The sequence below is a fragment of the Megascapheus bottae genome, chromosome 4 (assembly GCF_031878675.1).
Source record: "Megascapheus bottae isolate mThoBot1 chromosome 4, mThoBot2.hap1, whole genome shotgun sequence".
Lineage (NCBI taxonomy): Eukaryota > Metazoa > Chordata > Mammalia > Rodentia > Geomyidae > Megascapheus > Megascapheus bottae.
In genome coordinates, this window is record NC_143512.1 from 36,148,133 (window position 1) to 36,170,289 (window position 22,157).

Consider the following 22,157-nt stretch of genomic DNA (forward strand, 5'->3'; position numbering starts at 1 on the left):
CTATTTCTATAACATACACGTGCGACAGTATGTTTTCAAGGTAGTTTATATAGTGTTGTGCATATGTAAATATATATTTGTATATATACCTAAAATACTTAGGTTTCCAATAAGGTCATTAATTTGGAAACAAATAATAGTCCTTCCATGTGAATCTAACTTGGTGGGCTGTAACTTAGAGGGGTGTCACTTGAATGTGGACAGGTGGGTCTTGTGAAGTTCTAGGTTTCTAACCATTAACTATATGGGGTTTATAACAAAACACAATATTTCACATGAGCCCTATGTTAGCAACTCTATAGAAGTGAGGATGAATAAAATACTTATATTTTATCATAAAATAGGAGAAATTTTCACTCAGTATATTTGAAATTCTTTTTGCCATTTCTTCTGTCAACAACTTATTCATTTTTATGAACAGTCCATAATTATATAATAACAAAAATTAATTTATAGTACAGAATTAACATTGGGTTTTGAATCATTTTAATAATACTGCTATGTATAGCCAAGAGAGTCTATCCTTTGTTTCTCTTCAGTGAAGCCTGGAGGAGAATGGTCTTGGATAAAGACAGAAAGTAGATTGGCTATATCACATTGAAGAAGTACAATTAACTGTTTTGTTTTCACAGATATTTTATGATTTTGTAATAGTCTAGCAATAAAGAAGAGTTTAATTTCTTCACCTTCTCCCCAATAATGAGGGAGTGGAGTCAACCTTCACAGTTTTAGCCAATGTAATTGTCTCTGTTGAGTGCTAGGTGTTTTGCAATCCTGAATAGCCCTTGAAGTCCCTTCAGTGACCAAGTTTTCTTACTTGGAAGCCATGTGCTCCTTCTGGGTCTTTCTTAAGAGACTCGTTAGGCAGTACAAATTCAGATATTTAATCTAGGATTAATTATGCTCTTCTACTGAGGAAGAAAGCTACTTACTAGTAGTTGCTCTGGACAATATAAGGTGTTCAGGACAAATTCCCTGACAGTTTCTGTAATTTTCCTTCATGTAATTTTCTCCTATCAGATATTCTGTTATAAAAACTCTAGCCTGAGCACTTCTTCATGTGTCTATAGGCCATTTTTGTTTCTTCTTCAGAGAAGACTCTCTTTAAGTCTTTGGCCCATTTTTTAATGGAATGATTGTTACTTTGGAGATGAGTTTTGGAGTGATTCAATTTTTTGAGCTGTTGGTATATTTTAGATATGAGGCCTTTGTCCATTGTTTGGTTGGTGAAGATCTTCTCCCACTCTGTAGGCTTCCTAATTAATTTACTAGCTATGTCCTTTGCCATACAAAAGCTATACAGTTTAGGGCCGGGACTTTGGCCTAGTGGTTAAAGTGCTTGCCTAGCATGCACAAAGACCCGGGTTCGATTCCTTGGTACCACATACATAGAAAAAACCCGGAAGTGGTGCTGAGGCTAAGTGGTAGAGCTCTAGCCTTCAGAAAGTCCAAGGACAGTGCTCAGGCCCTGAGCTCAAGCCCAGGACTGGCAAAAAAAAAAAGCTATACAGTTTAATGCAGTCCCACTTATCCAGCCTTTCTCTGATTTGTTGTGATTCTTGGTCCTTATTAAGAAAGTTCCGTCCTGTGCCAAGGAGGCCTAGTATATCTCCTATTCCTTCTTGGAAAGTTTTCAGTGTGTCAGCTTTTACCTCCAGGTCTTTGATCCATTTGGAGTTAATTCTAGTGCAGGGTGACAAAGAAGGATCCAACTTTAGTTTTCTGCAGGTGCTTAACCAGTTCTGCCAGCACCACTTGTTGAAGAGGCTGTCTTTCTTCCATTCTATTTTTTTGGCTCCCTTGTCAAGATTAGGTGGCTATAGGTCTGTGGTTTAATATCTGGGACCTCAGTTCTATTCCATTGGTCTTCAGGCGCGTTCTTGTGCCAGTACCAAGCTGTTTTGATAATTATAGCTCTGAAATAGAGTCTAAAGTTTGGAATTGAAATTCCTCCTGCGCTGTTCTTTCTGCTAAGAAGTGTTTTTGCTATACGAGGTCTTTTATTATTCCATATGAAATTTTGGATTGCCTCTTCTATTTCTTTAAAGAATGACATTGGGATAGTGATGGGTATTGCATTGAATTTGTAGATAGCCCTTGGCAAGATTGTCATTGTAACAATGTTGATTCTTCCAATCCAGGAGCATGGGAGGTTTTTGCATTTCCTTAGTTCTGCTTTAATTTCCTTTTTTAGGGTTTTAAAGTTTTCATCAAAAAGGTCCTTTATATCCTTAGTTAAGCTAATTCCTAGGTACTTTATTTTCTTTGAGGCTATTGCAAAAGGAGTTGCTTTCCTGATTATTGCCTCGTTCCTCTCACTGTTGACATAGAGGAAGGCAGTTGATTTTTGAGGGTTAATTTTATAGCCTGCTACCCTTCCAAAGTTTTGAATGAGCTCAAGGAGCTTGGTAGTGGAGTCTATAAGATTCTTTAAATACAGGACCATGTCAGCTGCAAAGAGGGAAAGTTTTACTTCCTCTTTCCCTACTTGGATCCCCTTTATGCTTGCTTCTTGCCTATTGCACTGGCTAGGAATTCTAATACTATGTTAAAGAGGAGTGGAGAGAGTGGGCATCCTTGTCTTGTCCCTGATTTTAGAGGGAATGGTTTTAGCTTTTGACCATTAAGTATAATACAGGCTGTGGGTTTGTCATACACAGCCTTTATTATATTGAGGAATGTTCCATGGATTCCTAGTTTCTTCAGAGCTTTTAACATAAAGGGGTGTTGGATCTTGTCAAATGCCTTTTCTGCATCTGAGACAATCATGTGATTTTTGTCCTTGCTCCTGTTGATGTGTTGAATTATATTAAGTGATTTGCGTATGTTGAATCAGCTTTGCCTCCCTGTGATGAATCCTGTTTAATCATAGTGTATAATTTTTTTGATAAGTTGTTGTAGACGGTTGGCCAGTATTTTGTTGAGAAGTTTTGCATCGATGTTCAACATCTCTGGTCATAAAAGAAATGCAAATCAAAACAACTCTAAGAGTCCACCTCACTCCAGTTAGAATGGCCAGGATCAGGAAAACAAATAAGAACAGATGCTGGAGGGGATGTGGCCAGGAGGGATCACTACTACACTGTTGGTGGGAGTGCAAACTCATTCAACCACTATGGAAAGCAGTATGGCAGTGCCTCAAAAGGCTGAACATAGAACTCCCCTATGACCCAGCAATTCCACTACTTGGCATTTACCCAATCATCCAGAAACGAGGTCATACTAAATCCACTAGCACAACAATGTTCATTGCAGCACTATTCACCATAGCAAAAATATGGAACCAACCTTGATGTCCCTCAGTTGATGAATGGATCAACAAGTTGTGGTATTTGTACACAATGGAATTCTATGCTGCTGTCAGAAAGAATGACATCGCCCCATTTGTTAGGAAATGGAAAGACTTAGAAAAAATCATATTAAATGAAGTAAGCCAGACTCAAAGGAACTTAGGCTCAATGGTTTCCCTCATTTGTCATAATCAGTAGAAACCTTGGGCTCTACTAGCAGAGATCTGCAATAGAACAAAATCTTGATACATAAGGCCATATATTATGAAGCTAATTGAAAAGACCTCCAGGATATTGAAACAGAAGCCACATAATGAATGATCGTTGTCCTTAATGTACTATGTTATCTCTCATCTCTTTTGCTGTCCCTTGGTTATCTCATATTGTTACAGTATATCACTTTGTTATCTGATAAATTGGATTTATTTGTATTTGGTTATTTGAAATTGGATAGGGAAAGGGGGAAAACCGAGGAGGGGGGGTTGAAGGGGAGGGTAATGTGGACCAAGACATGTGAAAGAGTATCAATGAATTAATGCACCTTCTATCTGGCAAATATCATGTAACCGTTTTATTAATTACAATAAAAATATATAAAAAAACAACTCTAGCCTGTGTGGGCTTCCCAGACTCACAATTCATTCTTTTTTTTTTTTTGCCTGTCCTGGGACTTGAACTCGGGGCCTGAGCTCTGTCATTTAGCTTTCTAAAGGCTAGTGCTCTACCACTTGAGCCAAGACCCACTTCTGGCTTTTTCTGTGTATGTGGTACCAAGGAATAGAAACCATAGCTTTATGCATGCTAGGCAAGCAGTCTACTAGTAGGCCACAGTCCCATCCCATAATTCATTCTTTTAGTTAAAAATAAATTTATTTAGGGGACTTGGCTACAGCTCAGAATTAGAATGCTTGTTAGGCATAATAAAGGCCTTGGTTCCAATTTAACCAACATCAAAAGCATTATATGAGGAAAGTTGTACTGCTTTAATTTATGTATAGATTATATATTTAAATCAGGGTATATAATTATTTACTCAAATATCTCTCATTTATTTGTAATAAAAATATTCAAACACCTTTCTTCTAACTTTTTGAAATACGCATGAAATGGTTGTCATTGATACTGTATTGCATACTAGGAAACTTGAATATCTTCTTCATTTCTAACTGATGTTTAGTATCCATTAATCATCTCCCAACCTTTCCTCAGCCCACTCCCCTCAGTCTTTTTAACAACACTTCTACCTTCATCTAGGGGATAAATGTATTCAAATTTTATAAATGAGGGAGGTTATGTGACACTTGTTTTATGTGCTTGATCTTTTATTTCACTTAACAATCACTTCTTGAATAAAATGTTTTTTGTTTATTCTTTCAATATCTGATAAATATTTATTTTCATTTCATGGCTTGTCCCAATAATGTTGCAGTAATAGAGAAGTTCAGATGTCTCTTGCACAAAGTGAGTTAATTTTCTTTGGAAATAGAACAAAGCACTGTAATTGTTTATTTTATAGTAAATCCTTGAACTCAGAGCCTCATACTCATTAGGCTTGCATGCTCATGACTAGTTCTTTATCACTTCATCTATACTTCCAGATAAAGTATATTTTTGTTGAATTAGAGATGGAGTCCTGTAAACAACTTTGCTTGAGTTGGACTAGAATAATGATTCTTAACGTCTTAGTTTCTGGACTGAATAGGATTATAGGCATGAGGCCTGATACTCCATTATAAGTTAATTTTTCAAAAACCCTCATTTTATTTTCCATACTGATTGCATAGTTATATGCCAAATTGAAACTTTAACTCAGAATTAAATAGCTTCTGACTTGATTCTTGTCCTTTAAGCTATTATCTGGAATCCCTCTTAGAAGAGTAAACCTAGGCAATAATAATACTCAGAATCCAAAACACTATTGCCTGGAAGCATTTTATTTTCAGTAGAATCAATCTGTCTGAAAAATCTGGTTGTGGTAACTAGTATCTTGTTCCAAAGCAGAAATCTTTTGAATCACAAAATTATCACTTTTAATGAAGACAATATATCAATTTGGCATATTTAAAAAATAAATCTACTGGCTACTGAAAGTATGTAACTGTAACCCCTTTGCAAATCAATTGATGATAAAATTACATTTAAAAATCAAACAGCATAAATAAATAAATATGGGGAAAATATTTTCTAGTCTTGAGCTCTGCCAGAAACCCACAAAAAAGCCTGTAATTATGAAAATGAGGTTCTGGAATGACACAAATTTAGCCAGTCAGCTTTTTCACCTTGATAGGGACCAAAACTCCAAAGCATTTTAGAAGCAACCTTTTCTATATTTGCCCACCATAATTTATGACTTTTAGTGATAGTTCAACAAAAATTACAGAAAGTTGATGTGCTTTTTTAAAAAAAAATATCACCATTTTGGAACTAAATACACTGAGTTTCTGTTGAATATTCCTATTCAGTGGGGTCAACATGTCCAACATATTCTGTTCATCAATACTGTCTTTCATTCCACGCCAAGTAAAGCGACTCTTCTACATAGCATTTATAAAAATTCTACTCCTTTATTGACTCTGGTGAGGATGCCAGAAGCAGAAGCCACTGAGTATAAATTATCCAACCAGAAGAAACTTTCTACAAGAAAGTCTGTGTATTTTCCAACTCATAATATAGATAATATTTTAAACATATTTGTTAAATATTTATAATTTACATTTATGCATTTAAATATTATAAATATAAATAAAATATTTACACCATAAATTATATTATTCAATATTCATAGTGGATCTAACATGACACAATTCATCAATTGGGCACAAAGATTTTATTTATTTATGCTTATAATACAAAACTCCAAGAACATCAAAATGAAAAAAATGGGAAGTATTTTTCAATATAATCTGACTGTTCTTGCACCTGTAATGTAAGAGATGACTTAGTTATTTTAAATACATTGATGTTAGGGTTAAGTAAAATTATTGTTCTATGTATACCAAATGAGAATCTATTTCTGTTCCAGTTATTTAAGTCTAGTGCTGTTTACAAGCACTGGTTCAGCATTCTTAATACAATTCACTATGTTCTTTTAAAAACCAAGGTCATGGAGAGGAAAAATGTAATTTAGCTTGGTGAATTGGGACTTTGAATTCATTCCCTTAAAGGGTCCATTCATGGACAATATATTTTTAAAATAATTGCTGGTGCTAAACCTTTCTATTTACAACTTGTACTTAAAGTGAAATAAGTGGTTACCAACAAGTTTCATGTAGTTTGTATCCTCAGAAACCTTATGAATTAAATTGCCGGTAGCAGTGTAAATTTGACCCACCACTATAGGAACAAGCATTGGCAGGATTTTCCAAAGTTGAATATATACATCCTTATGACTAAATTTTCCTCCTAGGTATACCCAGGAGAAATTCAATGCACTTAAGCATCAAGAAACATTTACAAGCATGTTCTCTGATGCTTTTATTTCCAACAATACAAATGTTATTAACAATAGAAAGGAAGAATTCCTGTAGTGCATTTTAGAGTGACACATTCTACAGCAAGAAAATAAACTTGTTGTAACCACCTTCCAGGAAAGTGTGGGGTAAGCCACTAATGAAAATACATACTAAATAATTGATGGATAGCTACAACATAGGCAAAGATAAAAGATACTGCTTGTATATATATAATATATATGCAAGAAAAAGTTAAAAAATTATGTCTTTCATCTGAACATAAAGACATCCACAGTGAGATTAAAGGCAGATATTCTTAGGACAGGATCACAAATGCTCAGTAGTAATGTACATTTGGTCATATAAATGATGGTTTTGAAATGAACTACAAGAAATGGAAACAAAAAGTTTTTGGTATTTTTTTGTCACTAATTTTGTTTTCTGTACCTTTTGCTTTATATTTATGATTATCTGTCTGGGGAGAGAGAGAGAGAGAGAGAGAGAGAGAGAGAGAGAGAGAGAGAGAGAGAGAGAGAGAGAGAGAGAGAGAGAGAGAGAGAGAGAGAGAGAGAGAGAGAGAGAGAGCATAGAAACAGTGGGACAAAAGGTGAACAAATACAACAGTGGTACTAAACTATTCAGCTTGTGGGGGAGGGGATCTAGGGGCAAAAACTGGGAGAAAGCAATATAAAGTGTGGCATTGCCCAAAAAGAAATGTTCTCATTACCCAACATGTAACTTCAACCCCTTGGCATATCACCTTTACAATAACAATAAAAAATAAAGATAAAGGCTTATTTTTAAAAAATGTAAGAGCCAAAGAAAGCCCATGTACACAAAGGAAAATTCTACATGAACAAGCAATTGTGAATTGGAGAAGTAAAATTAAATCACAGCCTGTTATATCCAAACCGATTAGGATTTTGAGAAATTTATTAAGAGGGGAATAAAGTAGGATTAAAAAGTAAGGGTAGTGTCGTCCTCCATACAGAAAACTGAACTTCCAAGAAAAGATTTTTTTAGAGTGGCTTACTCTACTGCAAGGAAATGAACTTACTGTAACTAACATCCAGAAAATTAAGAGGAAAACCACTAATGAAAACTGAGTAATTGATTTATAGCTACAAAGTAACAACATAGGCAAAGATAAAAGATACTGCTTGTATATATATCTTTAAATGGTGAAAATGATTGCTAATGAATTCTGTTGATTATGAATCATCTTGGCCCTCAAGACAAATTGCCAGTCAGTTTACTGTAGTTGCAAATCAGAGAAAATTCATATGCCAGTCTCTATTCTATTATTATAAAATCTATCTAATAGTGCCTAGTTGAAACTATGCACGTATACATACATGACTGAAAAGAATAACTTGTTCAGAATCTGTAACATGAAAGATGTATTCATTTCTATCTGTCAGGTGTTACTGGGAGGTGGCTTTTGGCCATGGCCATAACTTAGAGCAAACTCTAAAGATTATGAGTTGCTTTACCGAATACAAGCAATGGATTTTTGTTTAAGCAAGAGCCTAGTGGGGAAAACATTTGTCAATAATGATTTTCTACTATAATTAGTTTTTCTTAGGGTCTGCTGACTATCCAAAATTTGAAACATAACTATATGCTGAATATTAAAATGCTTTAGAAAGAAAAACAAAGAAAATAAGGGGCATTTTTGTGTTCTGGTGCACTAGTAAAAGTTATGAAGAAAGTATATATGTTCATGTTAAATTGTATGTAATATAAAGAATAACTTGAAAGTAATAATATTAAGTAGACAGTATGGATTATATATACATATACACATAAACATATACACATTTAATAAGCTCTAGATATTAATAATTTCCTATGGATTCCAAACTATAGAAAATGTTCAGAAAAGCAAGACTATAAGAGTCACTATGAACCCTAAGTCATACAAATTCAACATATTCACCTTATGATTTTTTTTAATAATAAACTCTAAATATTAATACTTTCCTATGGATTCCAAACTATAGGAAATGTTCAGAAAAGCAAGACTATAAGAATCACTATGAACCCCAAGTCATACAAATTCAACATATTCACCTTATGATTTTTTAAAATTGTTTTTCCAAAATGTTAATAATAAAAATCCTTCTACAATGTGTGAATGACTTTTCAAAAACCAAAAACTTATTTAACATCTTGCCTTGTTGAACACTTCTTTTTACATTCCCCATTTTTAACTCAGCAGTATCCAAAGACTAAAACTTGAAGAATCTAACTCATTTATAAGGCCATAAAAATGTGATCCCTGTCTCCTTAGTAACCACAATGCCTGATACCTCCCACACACACATCCACACCGCTTCTGTGTGTGTTCCAGAGACTTGGTGTTTCGTTCTGTGAACACACTGTGTATTTTCATGTACCTTATCAATTTACCACATTAAAAAATCTCTTGCTCGTTCTCCTCAGCCAGATTTATTAGCTCCCTTGGGTAATCTTTCTTGTCTCCTCTAGGCAAAGCTACCATTTCCTCTCTAATCATGGTACATTTTGTACATAATGATAAAAGACATGTGTTTCATTACCTTGTATTATAATTACCTTTCTCCTGTGTAAAGAATAAAAGATGAAATCTCTGAGACCTGAAACTATCCCTATTCACCGGAGTTTGGATATGTATTTTACTGTGTGATTCACTAAAGATGCATATTAGGAATTTCATAAATGAGTAACTGAGTAAATTGGTGAATGGATAAGTAAAGGCAAACTGACTCACAACTGTGCTTCTGATAGAGAAGTCTCAAATCATCTAGTAACTTGTAAATTTTTTTCTAATTCACTGAAGGAAAAAGTCTAAGCAAGTATTAAAGGTGACTATAAATTAGAGATTGCAAATGAACTAATTCTTGTGAACTTAACAGAACAGAATGATTATAAAGCATTAGACTATATAAAATATATGATTGATAATATACTGTAATAACCCTTAGAAGAAAGAGCCTGATATGCATAGAACAAAGAACTATGGAAAATGACATCATTTTAGATATTCAGATTCCTCATATGAATAATGAAGCATATCTTAATTTAGAAAAAACAATTTTATCATATTATTTATTAATCTATGTAACTCCAAAACATTTTCTATTAGTCTGCTAGGCCCTTCTAAATCTCTAAATTCCTAATTGCTTTGGAGTTTCTTTGAGAAAGTACATTTTCTTGGTACAGCGCCTCTCGCTTCGCACTGTGATTATTTATTCCTTTCTCTGTTTCCTCCACTGTAAGATTCTTGACAAAATTAAGGAACCATGGCTTCCTAACATTTGCATTCTTAGCATTGGACATAGAACCAAAGGTGAATTGATCAGTGGATGGATGGAGGTATGGAAGACAGATGAGTGGATATTATAATCATAAGTTTTGTTTAGCATTTTCTATCCTACCATTCATAAGTACCTGAATTCCTTTTAAAATAGTGTCACTAAGCTGGGAATTTGGCCTATTCATAGAGTGCTTGCCTAGCATGCACAAAGACCCAGGTTCAATTCCTCTGTACCACATACATAGAAAAAAGCTGCAAGTGGTTTTGTGGCTCTAGCCTTGAGAAAGCCACAGGACAGTGCTCAGGCCCTGAGTTCAAGCCAGGACTGGCAAAAAGAAAAACAAACAACAACAACAACAAAAAACCTATCACTGCTATCATGTCGCACAACCATTTAAATCAGTGTTTCTTCATGTAGAACATTTATTAATATATTTTAAAGCTTCAACTTATAAAGCAAATATTGGTTAGGGAATAGTCTAATTGTAGGCCATGCTTGGTATGCATGAGGCTCTAGATCCAGGTTTCAACAGGACAACAAATGACAAAACAAACAAACAAACATTGTTCCATCGCGATTCTTTTCCTTAATGAAATCACTTTAAGACAGACAGGGCTACATGATAGCATCAGAGGACTTGTGGATACAGTATGTATTTGGGAGTTACCTGGGTCACAATATTCTTGGTTCTTTCATACCAATCAACAAATACTTATTGATAAAGGTCAGTGTGGTAAAACATGTTGAGATACTTTTTCCTTTGGTGAAAATTTTCATCAGAAGAGACAATTGTCCTTTATGGCTTTCATTCTGTTTTCATTGTAGCATGTATATATGAATAATTTTCAGGTTTTTGAATATTCAGATTACAGGGATATGACATGCTTCATATTACCTCTCCTTTAGTGCTGCTTCTGTCATGCTTTGGCTCTATGGATCCATTGGAATAATTACATTGTCTTACTTGCCAAATACCAGATTGTAGGCAAATAAAGCCCTATTGGACATGTTTCAAAGAATTTGGATGGATACTGCTTTCATTGTAGTGTAAAAGATGTTTTCACCTAAATTGAGATCAAAAAGTAAGTAATAAAATGCTAGTATAGATAGTGCAGGACCTTTGAATTATTGGTAAAAGCCTGTTGGACCTGGCACATATACTCACTAATGTTTTTGGTAAATGAAAGCTACCAATAAACCATTATAAAATGTTTATGTGGGTTATGTTCTCATTGAAGAGATTTCTGATTTTATTTGCTACCTTAAAATGAACTACTAGTAAGCCAGACCAAAAGAGAGTTCAAGCCTACATGATTAAAAATGTATGGAACTGGTCACAGGAATGACTGGCAAATCCTTTAGGTAATTCTGTATAGGGCACAGTTAAATTCAGTATCTGAGTAGAGGAGCAGAATTCCTAGAAATTCATCATGAAGTCATCAGACTTGAAAGAAGAACTGAAAAAAATGTAGTTTTTAGATAAGAAAAAAATATGAAAGATCAAAATTTAAAAGGCATTCGCTCATAGGAGGACTGTAGAATATTTAACAGTTCACGGAGAGCTCAGGGAAGTTGGGTTTTTAAGGATCAAAAATTAGGCTCTTGAAATAAACTCTCCTTGGCTAATTAGCAGTCAATAACAATATTGAAAGAAAAAAAAGCAGCCCAAGGCTAAGGGATGGGTAATGCAAAAACATGTCTTTGAAAAGGGAAATTAAAAGCTACTACTATGGTATCTTCTTTAATAATTTAGGAGGCTTGGTCCAGGAACAAATATATCTTCTTGATAATTGTGGTCCTGGTATCTGCTTGGGGATTAAAATAAAACAGAAATAGGCTCATAAAGAAAACACTATCAACTATATCTGTTCACAATAGGATTGAATGTTTCTATCACATACATAAACAGTGGTTAAAATGTTGCATTTCTAAATTGTGTTTGTAAACTCCTTGAGTTCTGTCATCCACTGAAAGTGTTTAAAATGATCCATGAATAAATTTGGGCAACCATGGCCCAAGAATACAAACTACTGATCTCTATTCCGCAGAGAGCAAATGGAGTAATTTTGGATGAATTAGTTAATAAGATTTTTCATCTCCAACAGGCTAGAGTTTAAAGGGGTGAGATCAAAGGGAGGATAGGTGAATGGGGAGAGGAAACTTGTCCAGTATACTTATAATATCTACTGTACATATATGGAAATAGAGCTAGATAAGTTGAGGGGATAGAAAGGTTTGGAAAGGATGGCAGAGAATGATAGGAGATTGATCTAGACTATTTCTACTCATAAACTGACATGTGGATTGAAATCCCTTTAGACAATAAAAATATAGAATTTTAGCTGGTAAAATAAACCAAATAAATGAAGAATGAAACTATTGTGCATTTAAACTTAATTTTCTGAGATGAAACATCATTTCTGTGACAAGAAAGTCTGCCTCGACAATCTATTGTTTTTAAAAGCACTAATAAGAAACCACCAAATGGAATTTTAATTGTCAAAACCTTTTGGACAACCTTCTACTCTAGAGTTAGTTTCTTAGGTTTGGAGGTCCAATTTGCAAAATAGAGGGTCTGTCAAATTTACTCAATAAATTTCAGGGTGCTGATGTATATAATGTAGACTTCCTATCAGGTGAATATTTATGTTGCTCTTCTAGAATATTTATGTGATTTGTCAACTGCAAGAGGATGTTTCTAATAGTATACCTCTACAATGTGAATATGTAAACCTTACTTTCATTAGGAAAAAGAAATTGTGTTTCAGACGGTAGATTACCAGCTATTATAAACTTGCAGATAATCAGTAAAATACAACATAATGATAAAGATAGTTTCTTAAATTATTCAGGTAAAACAGATGCATGTGTTTAATTAGTTGCAACAGAGGCAAGAGCCTATGAGTCCATCTAGATAATTTCTGGGTTTTCATTCCAAATAAACAGAATTGCTTTGGCATAGCTTTCTTTTTCCTTCTTTCTTCATGTTTTTAATGGAAAAAGAGCAGTCAGACCACAAAGAGTCTGTTATTAAATGTAATTTGGAATCTTGTATGGAGTGGTGAGTATTCTTCAGTCGTACTGCATTGTGTTAGTCAGATTTTACATCAGAATTTAACAATCTACCTTCATTATACTTGTAGGTTCATTGTAGATAAAGATTTGTTATGAGATAGGCATTAAGTCTAACACTTCAAAAAATAAAAGATGTTTGCAGGGAAGTGGATGAATGTAGAGCGAATCATGTTGAATGAGACAAGTACCCAACGCTATGGATGTGGTATTAGAAATATAAACACAACTACATAGACATAAAAACCTATGACTCTATAGATATAATGTTTTATTTCATAAATTAATATGTATCTATGATATACAAACCCTTAGCCTAATTTTGATGATGTTCTAAAAACTAAGTACCAGTGATTGTATATAGAGATTCCCTTCTTGAACACTTGTTAAACATGTCATTTAAAATATGGTATAAAAATCAATGTTAATAAATTCTTTAATAAAAGATATTTTTGTATATATAAATTATGAATAAAATATGTGATTATTCTTCTTTTACCTAAGGAATACCGTTTCAAAGTTTTTAGATTAAAAAATCTGCTGTGCATCTGATATGTTTCTCTATATCTAAAATAGATGTGTGCTTTTTTTCTGAAAACGATGATGACATGAACTGTGACAAGAAGAAATGGATGTGATATATTACAAGGTTGTTTAATTTTCATTTTACCACATTATATTCTGTGAACATGTATATCTAGCCTTTAATTAAACATGATTTATACAAATTGAGGCCAGTTTCCATTTAAATTGCTTGCAGTGTTAATCACAAGCAAATAGCCTTAACCACTAAAAGATCTGCATTATACTAATACAGAAGAGCTTTTGTGTGATTTGCAACTGTTCTCAGAACCTGCACATTATTTGATAAGAAATTTTTCTAATGACTAATATAATTCAACTAAAATAACAATTTCACTTTTTCAAGTTGAGATTTAGGTAGACTCAGTATCAAGAAAAACATTGAAGAGCATAACATTGAAACAATGTCTGAAGAACCTCCCCATTAGTGAATACCATTTCTCTCCCACACATCTCATGCTAACCTCTAGGGAAAGATATGACTTTTTTAGACTATTGTCCATAGTTATAATTTATTAGCCTGATGAATTAAATTTCATATCCACATATTATAAAGATTTATTTATTGCTAAAACATGAAAGATTCATGGACGCAAAGAATGACACTTCTTGCCTACCATTCATTAACAGCATATATACCTTTTGGTTGTCCTTTCACACTACTGACTATGAAATTTTTCTTCCCTTAAAATTTCAAAGTAGTAAAAGCCGAATTTGAGTTTGTGAGGCAGTGCAATTTTAAAATGAAAGACAAAATGCCCAGTACTTCCTGCCTGAGAATTAAATTATATGTATATCTCTTAATATCAAATCTTTTTCCTTCATCTACAAAATCTTGGTTTCTTTGCATCTCTCCAAAATGGAAAGAGAAAGGAGAAATTTACCCATGTTATTCCAAGTCTTCAGTATCAAAAGATAAAAGCCAGCTCTTTCGATGGACACTATGGGTTGATGATAATCTAGTCCCTTATTTGTGTCTTTAGATTTGAGATCCAGCACTCCTCTTCACATTATCTTCTCTAAAGAGAATCCTTGTGTCCTTAAATTTTCCATCCTGTATTCAAATATAGAAATATACTGTCTCCATTCTGCCTTAACCCTAAAGAAATTTTTCATTCAACCCCCAAAAGCAATAAAATGGTCTTCTTTAGAGAGACATGCTGAATTTAGTAGCCATGGTACAAGAAAGACAGGAGAGGAACATTGTGGTACATTTAAAATTATTTCACTGTATTAAATCGAAATGGCCACAAAATAAATAGCACAATGGTTTCTTAAAATTAAGACAAAGTAAAATTTTGGTAAGACCTAAAATAATTGAATATTTCATTGGATTTCTGTGAAAAAAAATATTTATACTTGCTGGGCGCCTGTGGCTCATACATAAAATCCTACCTAGTCAGGAGGCTAAGATCTGAGGATTACAATTCAAAGCAAGCCCAGGCAAAAAAGTGCATGAGACTCATCTCCAATTACCCACCAGAAAACTGGAAGTGGCGCTGTGGCTGAAGAAGTAGAGCACTAGCCTTGAGCTGAAGAACTTACAGACAATGCCCAGGCCCAGAGTTCAATGCCCATGACCGTCAAAAAAATTATTTACACTTTTGTTCCAGTCTATTCTCTCCACTTTCTTCTATTCCCCTTTCTCCTTCCTTCTCTTCTTTTCTTTTTCCTTCTTTTTCCTGGAAATTTTAATATCAAATACTTAGGAGTCTGTCATAGTTTAGAATGATTTACATATAGTTATTTTTTGTAATCATCAGATCCTGAGTTTAAAGCATTTCGAATAGTTAAATTGTTTCTGAATATAATCATGAATGGTTTTTACTCCCCAGTTGGAACAAATAAAGGCAAACAAAAAAGAAAAGGAATATCATTAGAGAAAACCATCAACTGCCTCACAAAATTTCTCTAGTCATTTCAAAGTGAATATTATATAATGGTTTCAGAAGGAGAAATGGTATACAAAAAAGAACATTGAAAGAAAGGACAAATAGAAGGTCACCGACTATTTAGTTTGTTGGTCTTAGCATAAATTTGATTTAGTGATGGTACTACTTTTTGCAACAGTCATAGCTAGGAATTCAGAAATGCTTTTGATGACAGTATATGAAAAACATGTTAAAACAGGAAATACTTTTTACTATACTTTTTTATTAAAGAATTTATTAACATTGATTTCTACATCACATTGCAAATGACATGTTTAATAAACAAGTATTCAAGAAGGGAAACTCTATATACAATCACTGGCACTTAGTTTTTAGAACATAATCAAAATTAGTCAGGGTTTGTGTATCATAGATACATATTAATCTATGTAATAAAATATGTCCATAGGTTTTTATGTCTATGTAGTTGTGTTTATATTTCCAATACCATGTCCATAGCATTGGGTACGCAAATGACAGATGCTGGCAGTGTTGTGGAGAAAAAGGAACCCTACTGCACTGCTGGTGGGATTGTAAACTAGTTCAGCCACTCTAGAAAGCAGTGTGGAGGTTTTTTAAAGAACTAAAAATTGACCTTTCCTACGATCCTGCCATACCACTTCTGGGCATCTACCCTAAACATTATAACCCAAGATATGATAAGTTCACTTGCTCAGCTATGTTTATATCTGAACAGGAAATACTTTTTAAAGGTAAGTATGCCACAATTTTTTCTTTTGTTAGACATTGATTAGGAAACAATGATAGGGTATCATTGACCTTGAAGTGGAATGTGATATTTTAAAGACCTAATGTAGTGCTGTGCATAGAAGAATGACATAAATGCCAGATTTTTTCACTTCTCTTTGCATTCAAAAGTCATACTCGTGTCCTATGTTATTCGATTGACAATGAAATCAGAATACTTTACTGTGTGGCCAGTATTTTACATCATTTTCTGTCATATTTGCATCATATACTATATTTGTAATATAAGTCTGTTTAACCATCATAACTTTAGAAACTGGAGAATGAGATTAGGAAGCGATCATCATTTACATTTATTATACTTTGCATGTAACAAGCGTTAGCTATTAAATCTAATTTGCTTCTCAACATATTCATCAAAGGCGACTATTTAGAAACTAAAACATCTCTGTCAGTAAGAATTTTAATGAATTGAGATGAAACAAGACAGTGTTAATTGTCAGTTGTTGCTGCAGGGTGGTTTCTAGATCATGTAAGTGAAACCAATTCATCTCCCTATCAGTGTTAATTTGTTTGATTTAATTCTAAGGAAACACTGAATATTTTCGCAAATTACTCACATTTATTTTACTAGCTTACAGAACCGGAGAATAGTTTGGATCTGTTGGTCTTCATATCACATGGATTTTTTATTCTATTGGAAATGAATTTACTTTGATTTGTAATAAACTTTTGGTTCTGAACATTCATATTATTGACACATGTGTACATACACATTCAAAGGAATATGATTACTCAGACTTTTTCATTTAAAATTTAATCTAAGGCTCTTCAGAGTTAGTAATTTTGTATTATTATTATCAGGGTGATGTATAGAGGGATAGTGAGTATATTACTTTATGAACATTGTTACCCCTTCTGATGTTTCCCCCTTGTTTCCTCCCTCCCCCCTCCCAAGTTGTAAAGTTCATTTCCAACATATTGCCTTGTGAATATCATATTGTTGTTCTTCCTTTGTCCTTTTTCTCATCATCTTATTTTTCCCCTTTTCTTCCCTGATTCAAATAAACAAATAAATGTATACATAACACACCAGGCACCAAAGTCAAATATGGCAACAACAGGATAAGCCAGAAGGGGGAATAAAAAGAAAAAGAAAAGAGGGCAATGAAGAATAAAGAAATAACTTCACCTAGTACATTAAAGACAACAACCATAAGGATAAACCTTTTGTCTCCATATACTGGAGTTCATTTTGCTTAGCCTCTTTCTATAAGGCTATGGCCATATGCACATAGCTTCTGAGCGTTTGTGCTCCTCTACTAGGAAAATCATAGACTCATACTAAATTATTGCAAATGAGGGAAAGCATGGAACATATGTTCCTTTGGGTATGGCTTACTTAATTTAATATGATTTTTTCCAAGTCTTTTCATTTTCCTATGAATGGGACAATGCCATTCTTTCTGCTGGAAAATACTTAAATATATTTAACCAGTAATTCCCTCTTCCTCTGATCTGTTTTACTCAGACATAAATGAATGTGAAGCAGAGCCTTGCAAAAATGGTGGAATATGTACAGACCTTGTTGCCAACTATTCCTGTGAGTGTCCTGGAGAATTTATGGGAAGAAACTGCCAATATAGTAAGTATATATATATACATAATTTTGTTTAATTGCTTCATTTATTATGGTTTCTGGACCCAAATCAATACTCTTTACTTCCATAGTGCATAGTTGATTGAAATAGCCCATTGTTATTGTTAGTAGTGTACACGGATTCTCCAGGATGTGTCTTCGTGTAAGATATGCACAGGAATATAACTTGTTTTCTGAAAAAAATGTTAATAGTTCCTCAGTTGCCTGTCTTTATTTCCATGAATCCCAATTTAGTTTCAAATATGTTTATAACTTAGATTTACCCCACTAGAAAAGTGATTTCAATCAGAAGGCTATGAGACCAGAAAGCCTTCATCAAATATTGTAGGCTGAGATAATGAAGGATCCAGTTCACTTGCCAAACATCAGCCAGAATTTAGCACACAATTTATTAATCTTGTTATAAGCTTATAAGAGTGTAAGGAGGTTTGGAATGATTAATTGATATCAGGATACTCATTTACTTGAAGTGTTTACAAAGAATAAGTACTGCCACTCCCAAAGTATAGTCAATGGAATGGGGCTTAAGTTGGATGTAAGCAGATGAAAATGCTAATGATATCACTTTATAAATGTTGGGTTCTACTGAAATTTCATTAGCTACTGATTTTATATATATATATATATTTACATTTATTTAGAAGTATGGTTCATACCTTAATATATTTTGACCAGTATCAATTATTTTCATTGTTATTTTATTCACTTATTTATGTGAGATTTTTTTTTTTGCCAGTCTTGGGCTTCAGCTCAGGGTCTGAGCACTGTCCTTGGACTTTCTCAAAGCTAGAGCTCTACCACTTGAGCCACAGCACCACTTCCAGCTTTTTTTTTTCTATGTAGGTGGTACTGAGGAATTGAACCCTGGTCTTCATGCATGCTAGGCAAGCACTCTATCACTAGGCCAAACTCCCAGCCCCCTTATGTGAGATTTGATATACCTAGTTAGAGTCAAAGTTTTTTTTGATAAGTGAAAATCATTTCTTTAATCCTACAGTATGTATTACATATTACTATGGTTGTTCTAATTAAAATCCTGACTTGATGCTTTTAAATGATACAAGCTCAATTGTTCAGGCAGCGATTTTTTATTAAATATTTTATTAACATTGATTTTTACATCATATTTTAAATGTCATGTTTAACAAACAAGTATTCAAGAAGGGAGCCTCTATATGTAATCACTGGTACATAAATTTTAGAACATAATTAAAATTAGGCTGAGAGTTTGTATGTCATAGATACATATTAATCTATATAACTTAATATCTATAGAGTATATATCCCATCATAGATTTTTATGACTATGTAATTATGTTTGTATCTCCAAGACCATGTCCATAAACTTGGGTGCCTGAATATTGAGTCATTGCTCTTGTACTGTTTGGATCTAATATCCACATATCAAGGAGACCAAGCACCTTTTATTCCTTCAGTCTTGACTTATCTCATGCAACATGATATGCTCTAGTTTCATCCACTTTCCAGCGAATGCCATTATTTTATCTTGTCTGTTGTCTATGTAGAATTCCATTGTATATATGTATCACATTTTTTGTAACCATTCATCTGTAGTGGGGCAATTGGGTTGTTTCCATTATTTGGCTATTGTGAATAGTGCATGGCTGTGTAGGTGTCTTTATCATAACCTGGGTTATGATTCTTAGGGTAGATGACCAGGAGTGGGTATGGAAGAATCTTAGGGAAGGTCTATTTTTAGTTTTTTGAGAAATCTTCAAATAAACTTCCAGAGTGACTGTACATTCCCACCAGCAGTGCAGTAGGGTTCCTCTTTCCCCACATCCCCACCAGCATTTGTCATTGTCTGAGTTCAGAATATTGGCCATTCTAATTGTGGTAAGGTGGTATCTTAGGGTTGTTTTATTTACATTTCCTTATGACCATGGACAATGAACATTTTCTCATGATTTTTTTTGCCGTTTTAACCTCTGCTTTTAATAAGTCTCTCTTTAATTCCCTTGCCCATTTAGTGATTGGTTTGTGGGTTTGGGGGCATTAGTTTCTTGAGTTCACTGTAATGTTGGATATTAAGCAATTTTCTGATCTATTATTGGTAAATATATTTTCCCAGGTGGTTGGCTGTCTTTCTACTTTAGTAGCTATGCCTTTGTCTGTGCAGAAACTTTTATTTTTAGGTAATCCTATTTGTTGAGTCTTTCTCTAATCTGTTGTGACCCTGGGACTCTGTTCAAGAAGTTTTTGCCTGTGCCTATGAGTTCCAGTGTCTCTCTTACTTTATCATGTAGCAGTTTCAGGATATCAGGTCTGATTTTGAGGTCTTTGATCCATTTTGAATTAATGTTTGTGCATGACGACAGACTGGGATCAATTTTTAGTTTTCTGCATGTGGCTGCCCAGTTTTCCCAGCAACAATAAATGAAGAGGCTGTATTTAGTCCACTGTATATGTCTGGCTTCTTTGTCGAATATAAATTGACTATAGGTATGTGGTTTTATTTCTGGAACTTCTATTCTGTTCCATTGATCCTCTGGTCTATTTTTGTGCCAATACCATGCTGTTTTTGTTATTGTGGCCCTATAGTAGAGTTTGAATTTTGATATTGTAATGCCACCTGCATCGCTCTTTTTGCCTAGAATTGTTTTTGCTATTCTAGGTCTTTTGTTGTTCCAATGAACCTTTGGATTACACCTTTTATGTCAGTAAAGAATATTATAGCTTAAAATCTAGATGTCTAAGGTCATATAGGTTGAAGCTAAATGAAAGGATCTCCAGGATATGGAAAGAAGATTGTGTGATTGTTTTTCTGAATGTACTATGTTATTTCTCTTTTCTTTTGTTGGCCTTATGATTAATCTCATATTGTTACTGTATCTGACTTTGTTACCTGGTATATTGTATATAGGTTCATTTGTTTATTTGAAATAGGAAAGGGAAGGGGTTAAAACAAGATGATTGGGAGGGGGTGGAGGGAGAGAAATGGGGACAAACAACATGAGAAGGAGTATCAATGTGTGAAAAGTAATGCACCTACTACATGGCAAATGTAATTGTAAACCCTCTATACATTACAATTAAAAAAGAAAGAGAGAAAGTCCTTGGGCTTTTCATGGGGATTGCATTGAAATTGTATATTTGTTTTGGAAGTATGCCCATTTTCACTATATTGATTCTACCTACCCATAATCACTGGATGTCTTTCCATTTCCTGGTATCCTTTCTTTCTTTAAGCTTTTATAGTTTTCATTAAATAATATCCTTGACATATTTGGTTAAGTTAATTCCTAAATATTTTATTCTTTGGGGGGCTATTGCAAATGGGATCATTTTTCTTGATTTCTCCTTCTGTTATGTATTGTTGGCATACAGAAAAGATAGTGACTTGTGAAAGTTGATTTTGTATCCTGCTACTTTGCTGAAGTGATTTACGGTTCTAGGAGTTTGGGAGTGGAGTTTATTGAGATGTTCAGGTATAGGGTCATGTAGTCTGTGAATAGGGATAGTTTAATTTCTTCTTTCCCTACGTGGACCCCTTTAATGTCCTTCTCTTGTTTTATTGGTCTGCATCAGGGTCAAGCAGCCATTTTTGCAAATAGCTGGGAAGGGAAAAGATGAAACAGAAAGTTAGGGCATATTCTAATAAGATGTTTTTGTTTCACCATGTAAGATTAACAGAATATGATGATAAACCATAGTGTATATAAAGTACTTTCAAGATTGATTGATTTTTTTAAAAAAAATTATGATTGACTCCTTATTCCATTTTACAGAGAAAATTGGACTATGAGATGACTAAGCATTTCACAGAATTTCTAGTGGTTTGTAAACTCGATTTGGGGCTAAGTATTCAAGTCTTTAGAGCTGCAGAGCCTAAAGACCAGTTATGATGATCCTGTCCCTTTCAGGGTGAAAGAGACACTGTTCAGTTCACAAAGAGCTATGAAACACATCACCTTGGTGTGTAGCAGCAGAATAATAAAGAAGAGCACAAGCTTTGTTTTCATGTAGAATTGGGGACTAAACTACAAATTATATATTTATATATATATTTATACATATACATAGATATATACATTCTATCCTGTAGATATTAATTTCTTACTTTAACTTCAGCTTCCTCATCTGTAAAAACAATGAACAATGATTTTTTTTTTTGATCGTGGGACCTGAACTTCGGGCCCAGG

The 22,157-nt window shown here is 33.8% G+C and overlaps 1 protein-coding gene across 2 annotated transcripts in view; it reads left to right on the top strand.

Annotated features, from left to right (window-relative positions):
- The window catches only part of Edil3 (EGF like and discoidin domains 3), a 380,429-nt gene that overhangs the window by 188,244 nt on the left and 170,028 nt on the right, over window positions 1–22,157 (top strand). For both annotated transcript variants that reach the window (XM_090331670.1, XM_090331669.1), the window contains exon 5: window positions 17,866–17,979. In XM_090331670.1, the coding sequence (XP_090187796.1) occupies window positions 17,866–17,979 (114 nt within the window). The remainder of the gene's footprint in view (window positions 1–17,865; window positions 17,980–22,157) is intronic.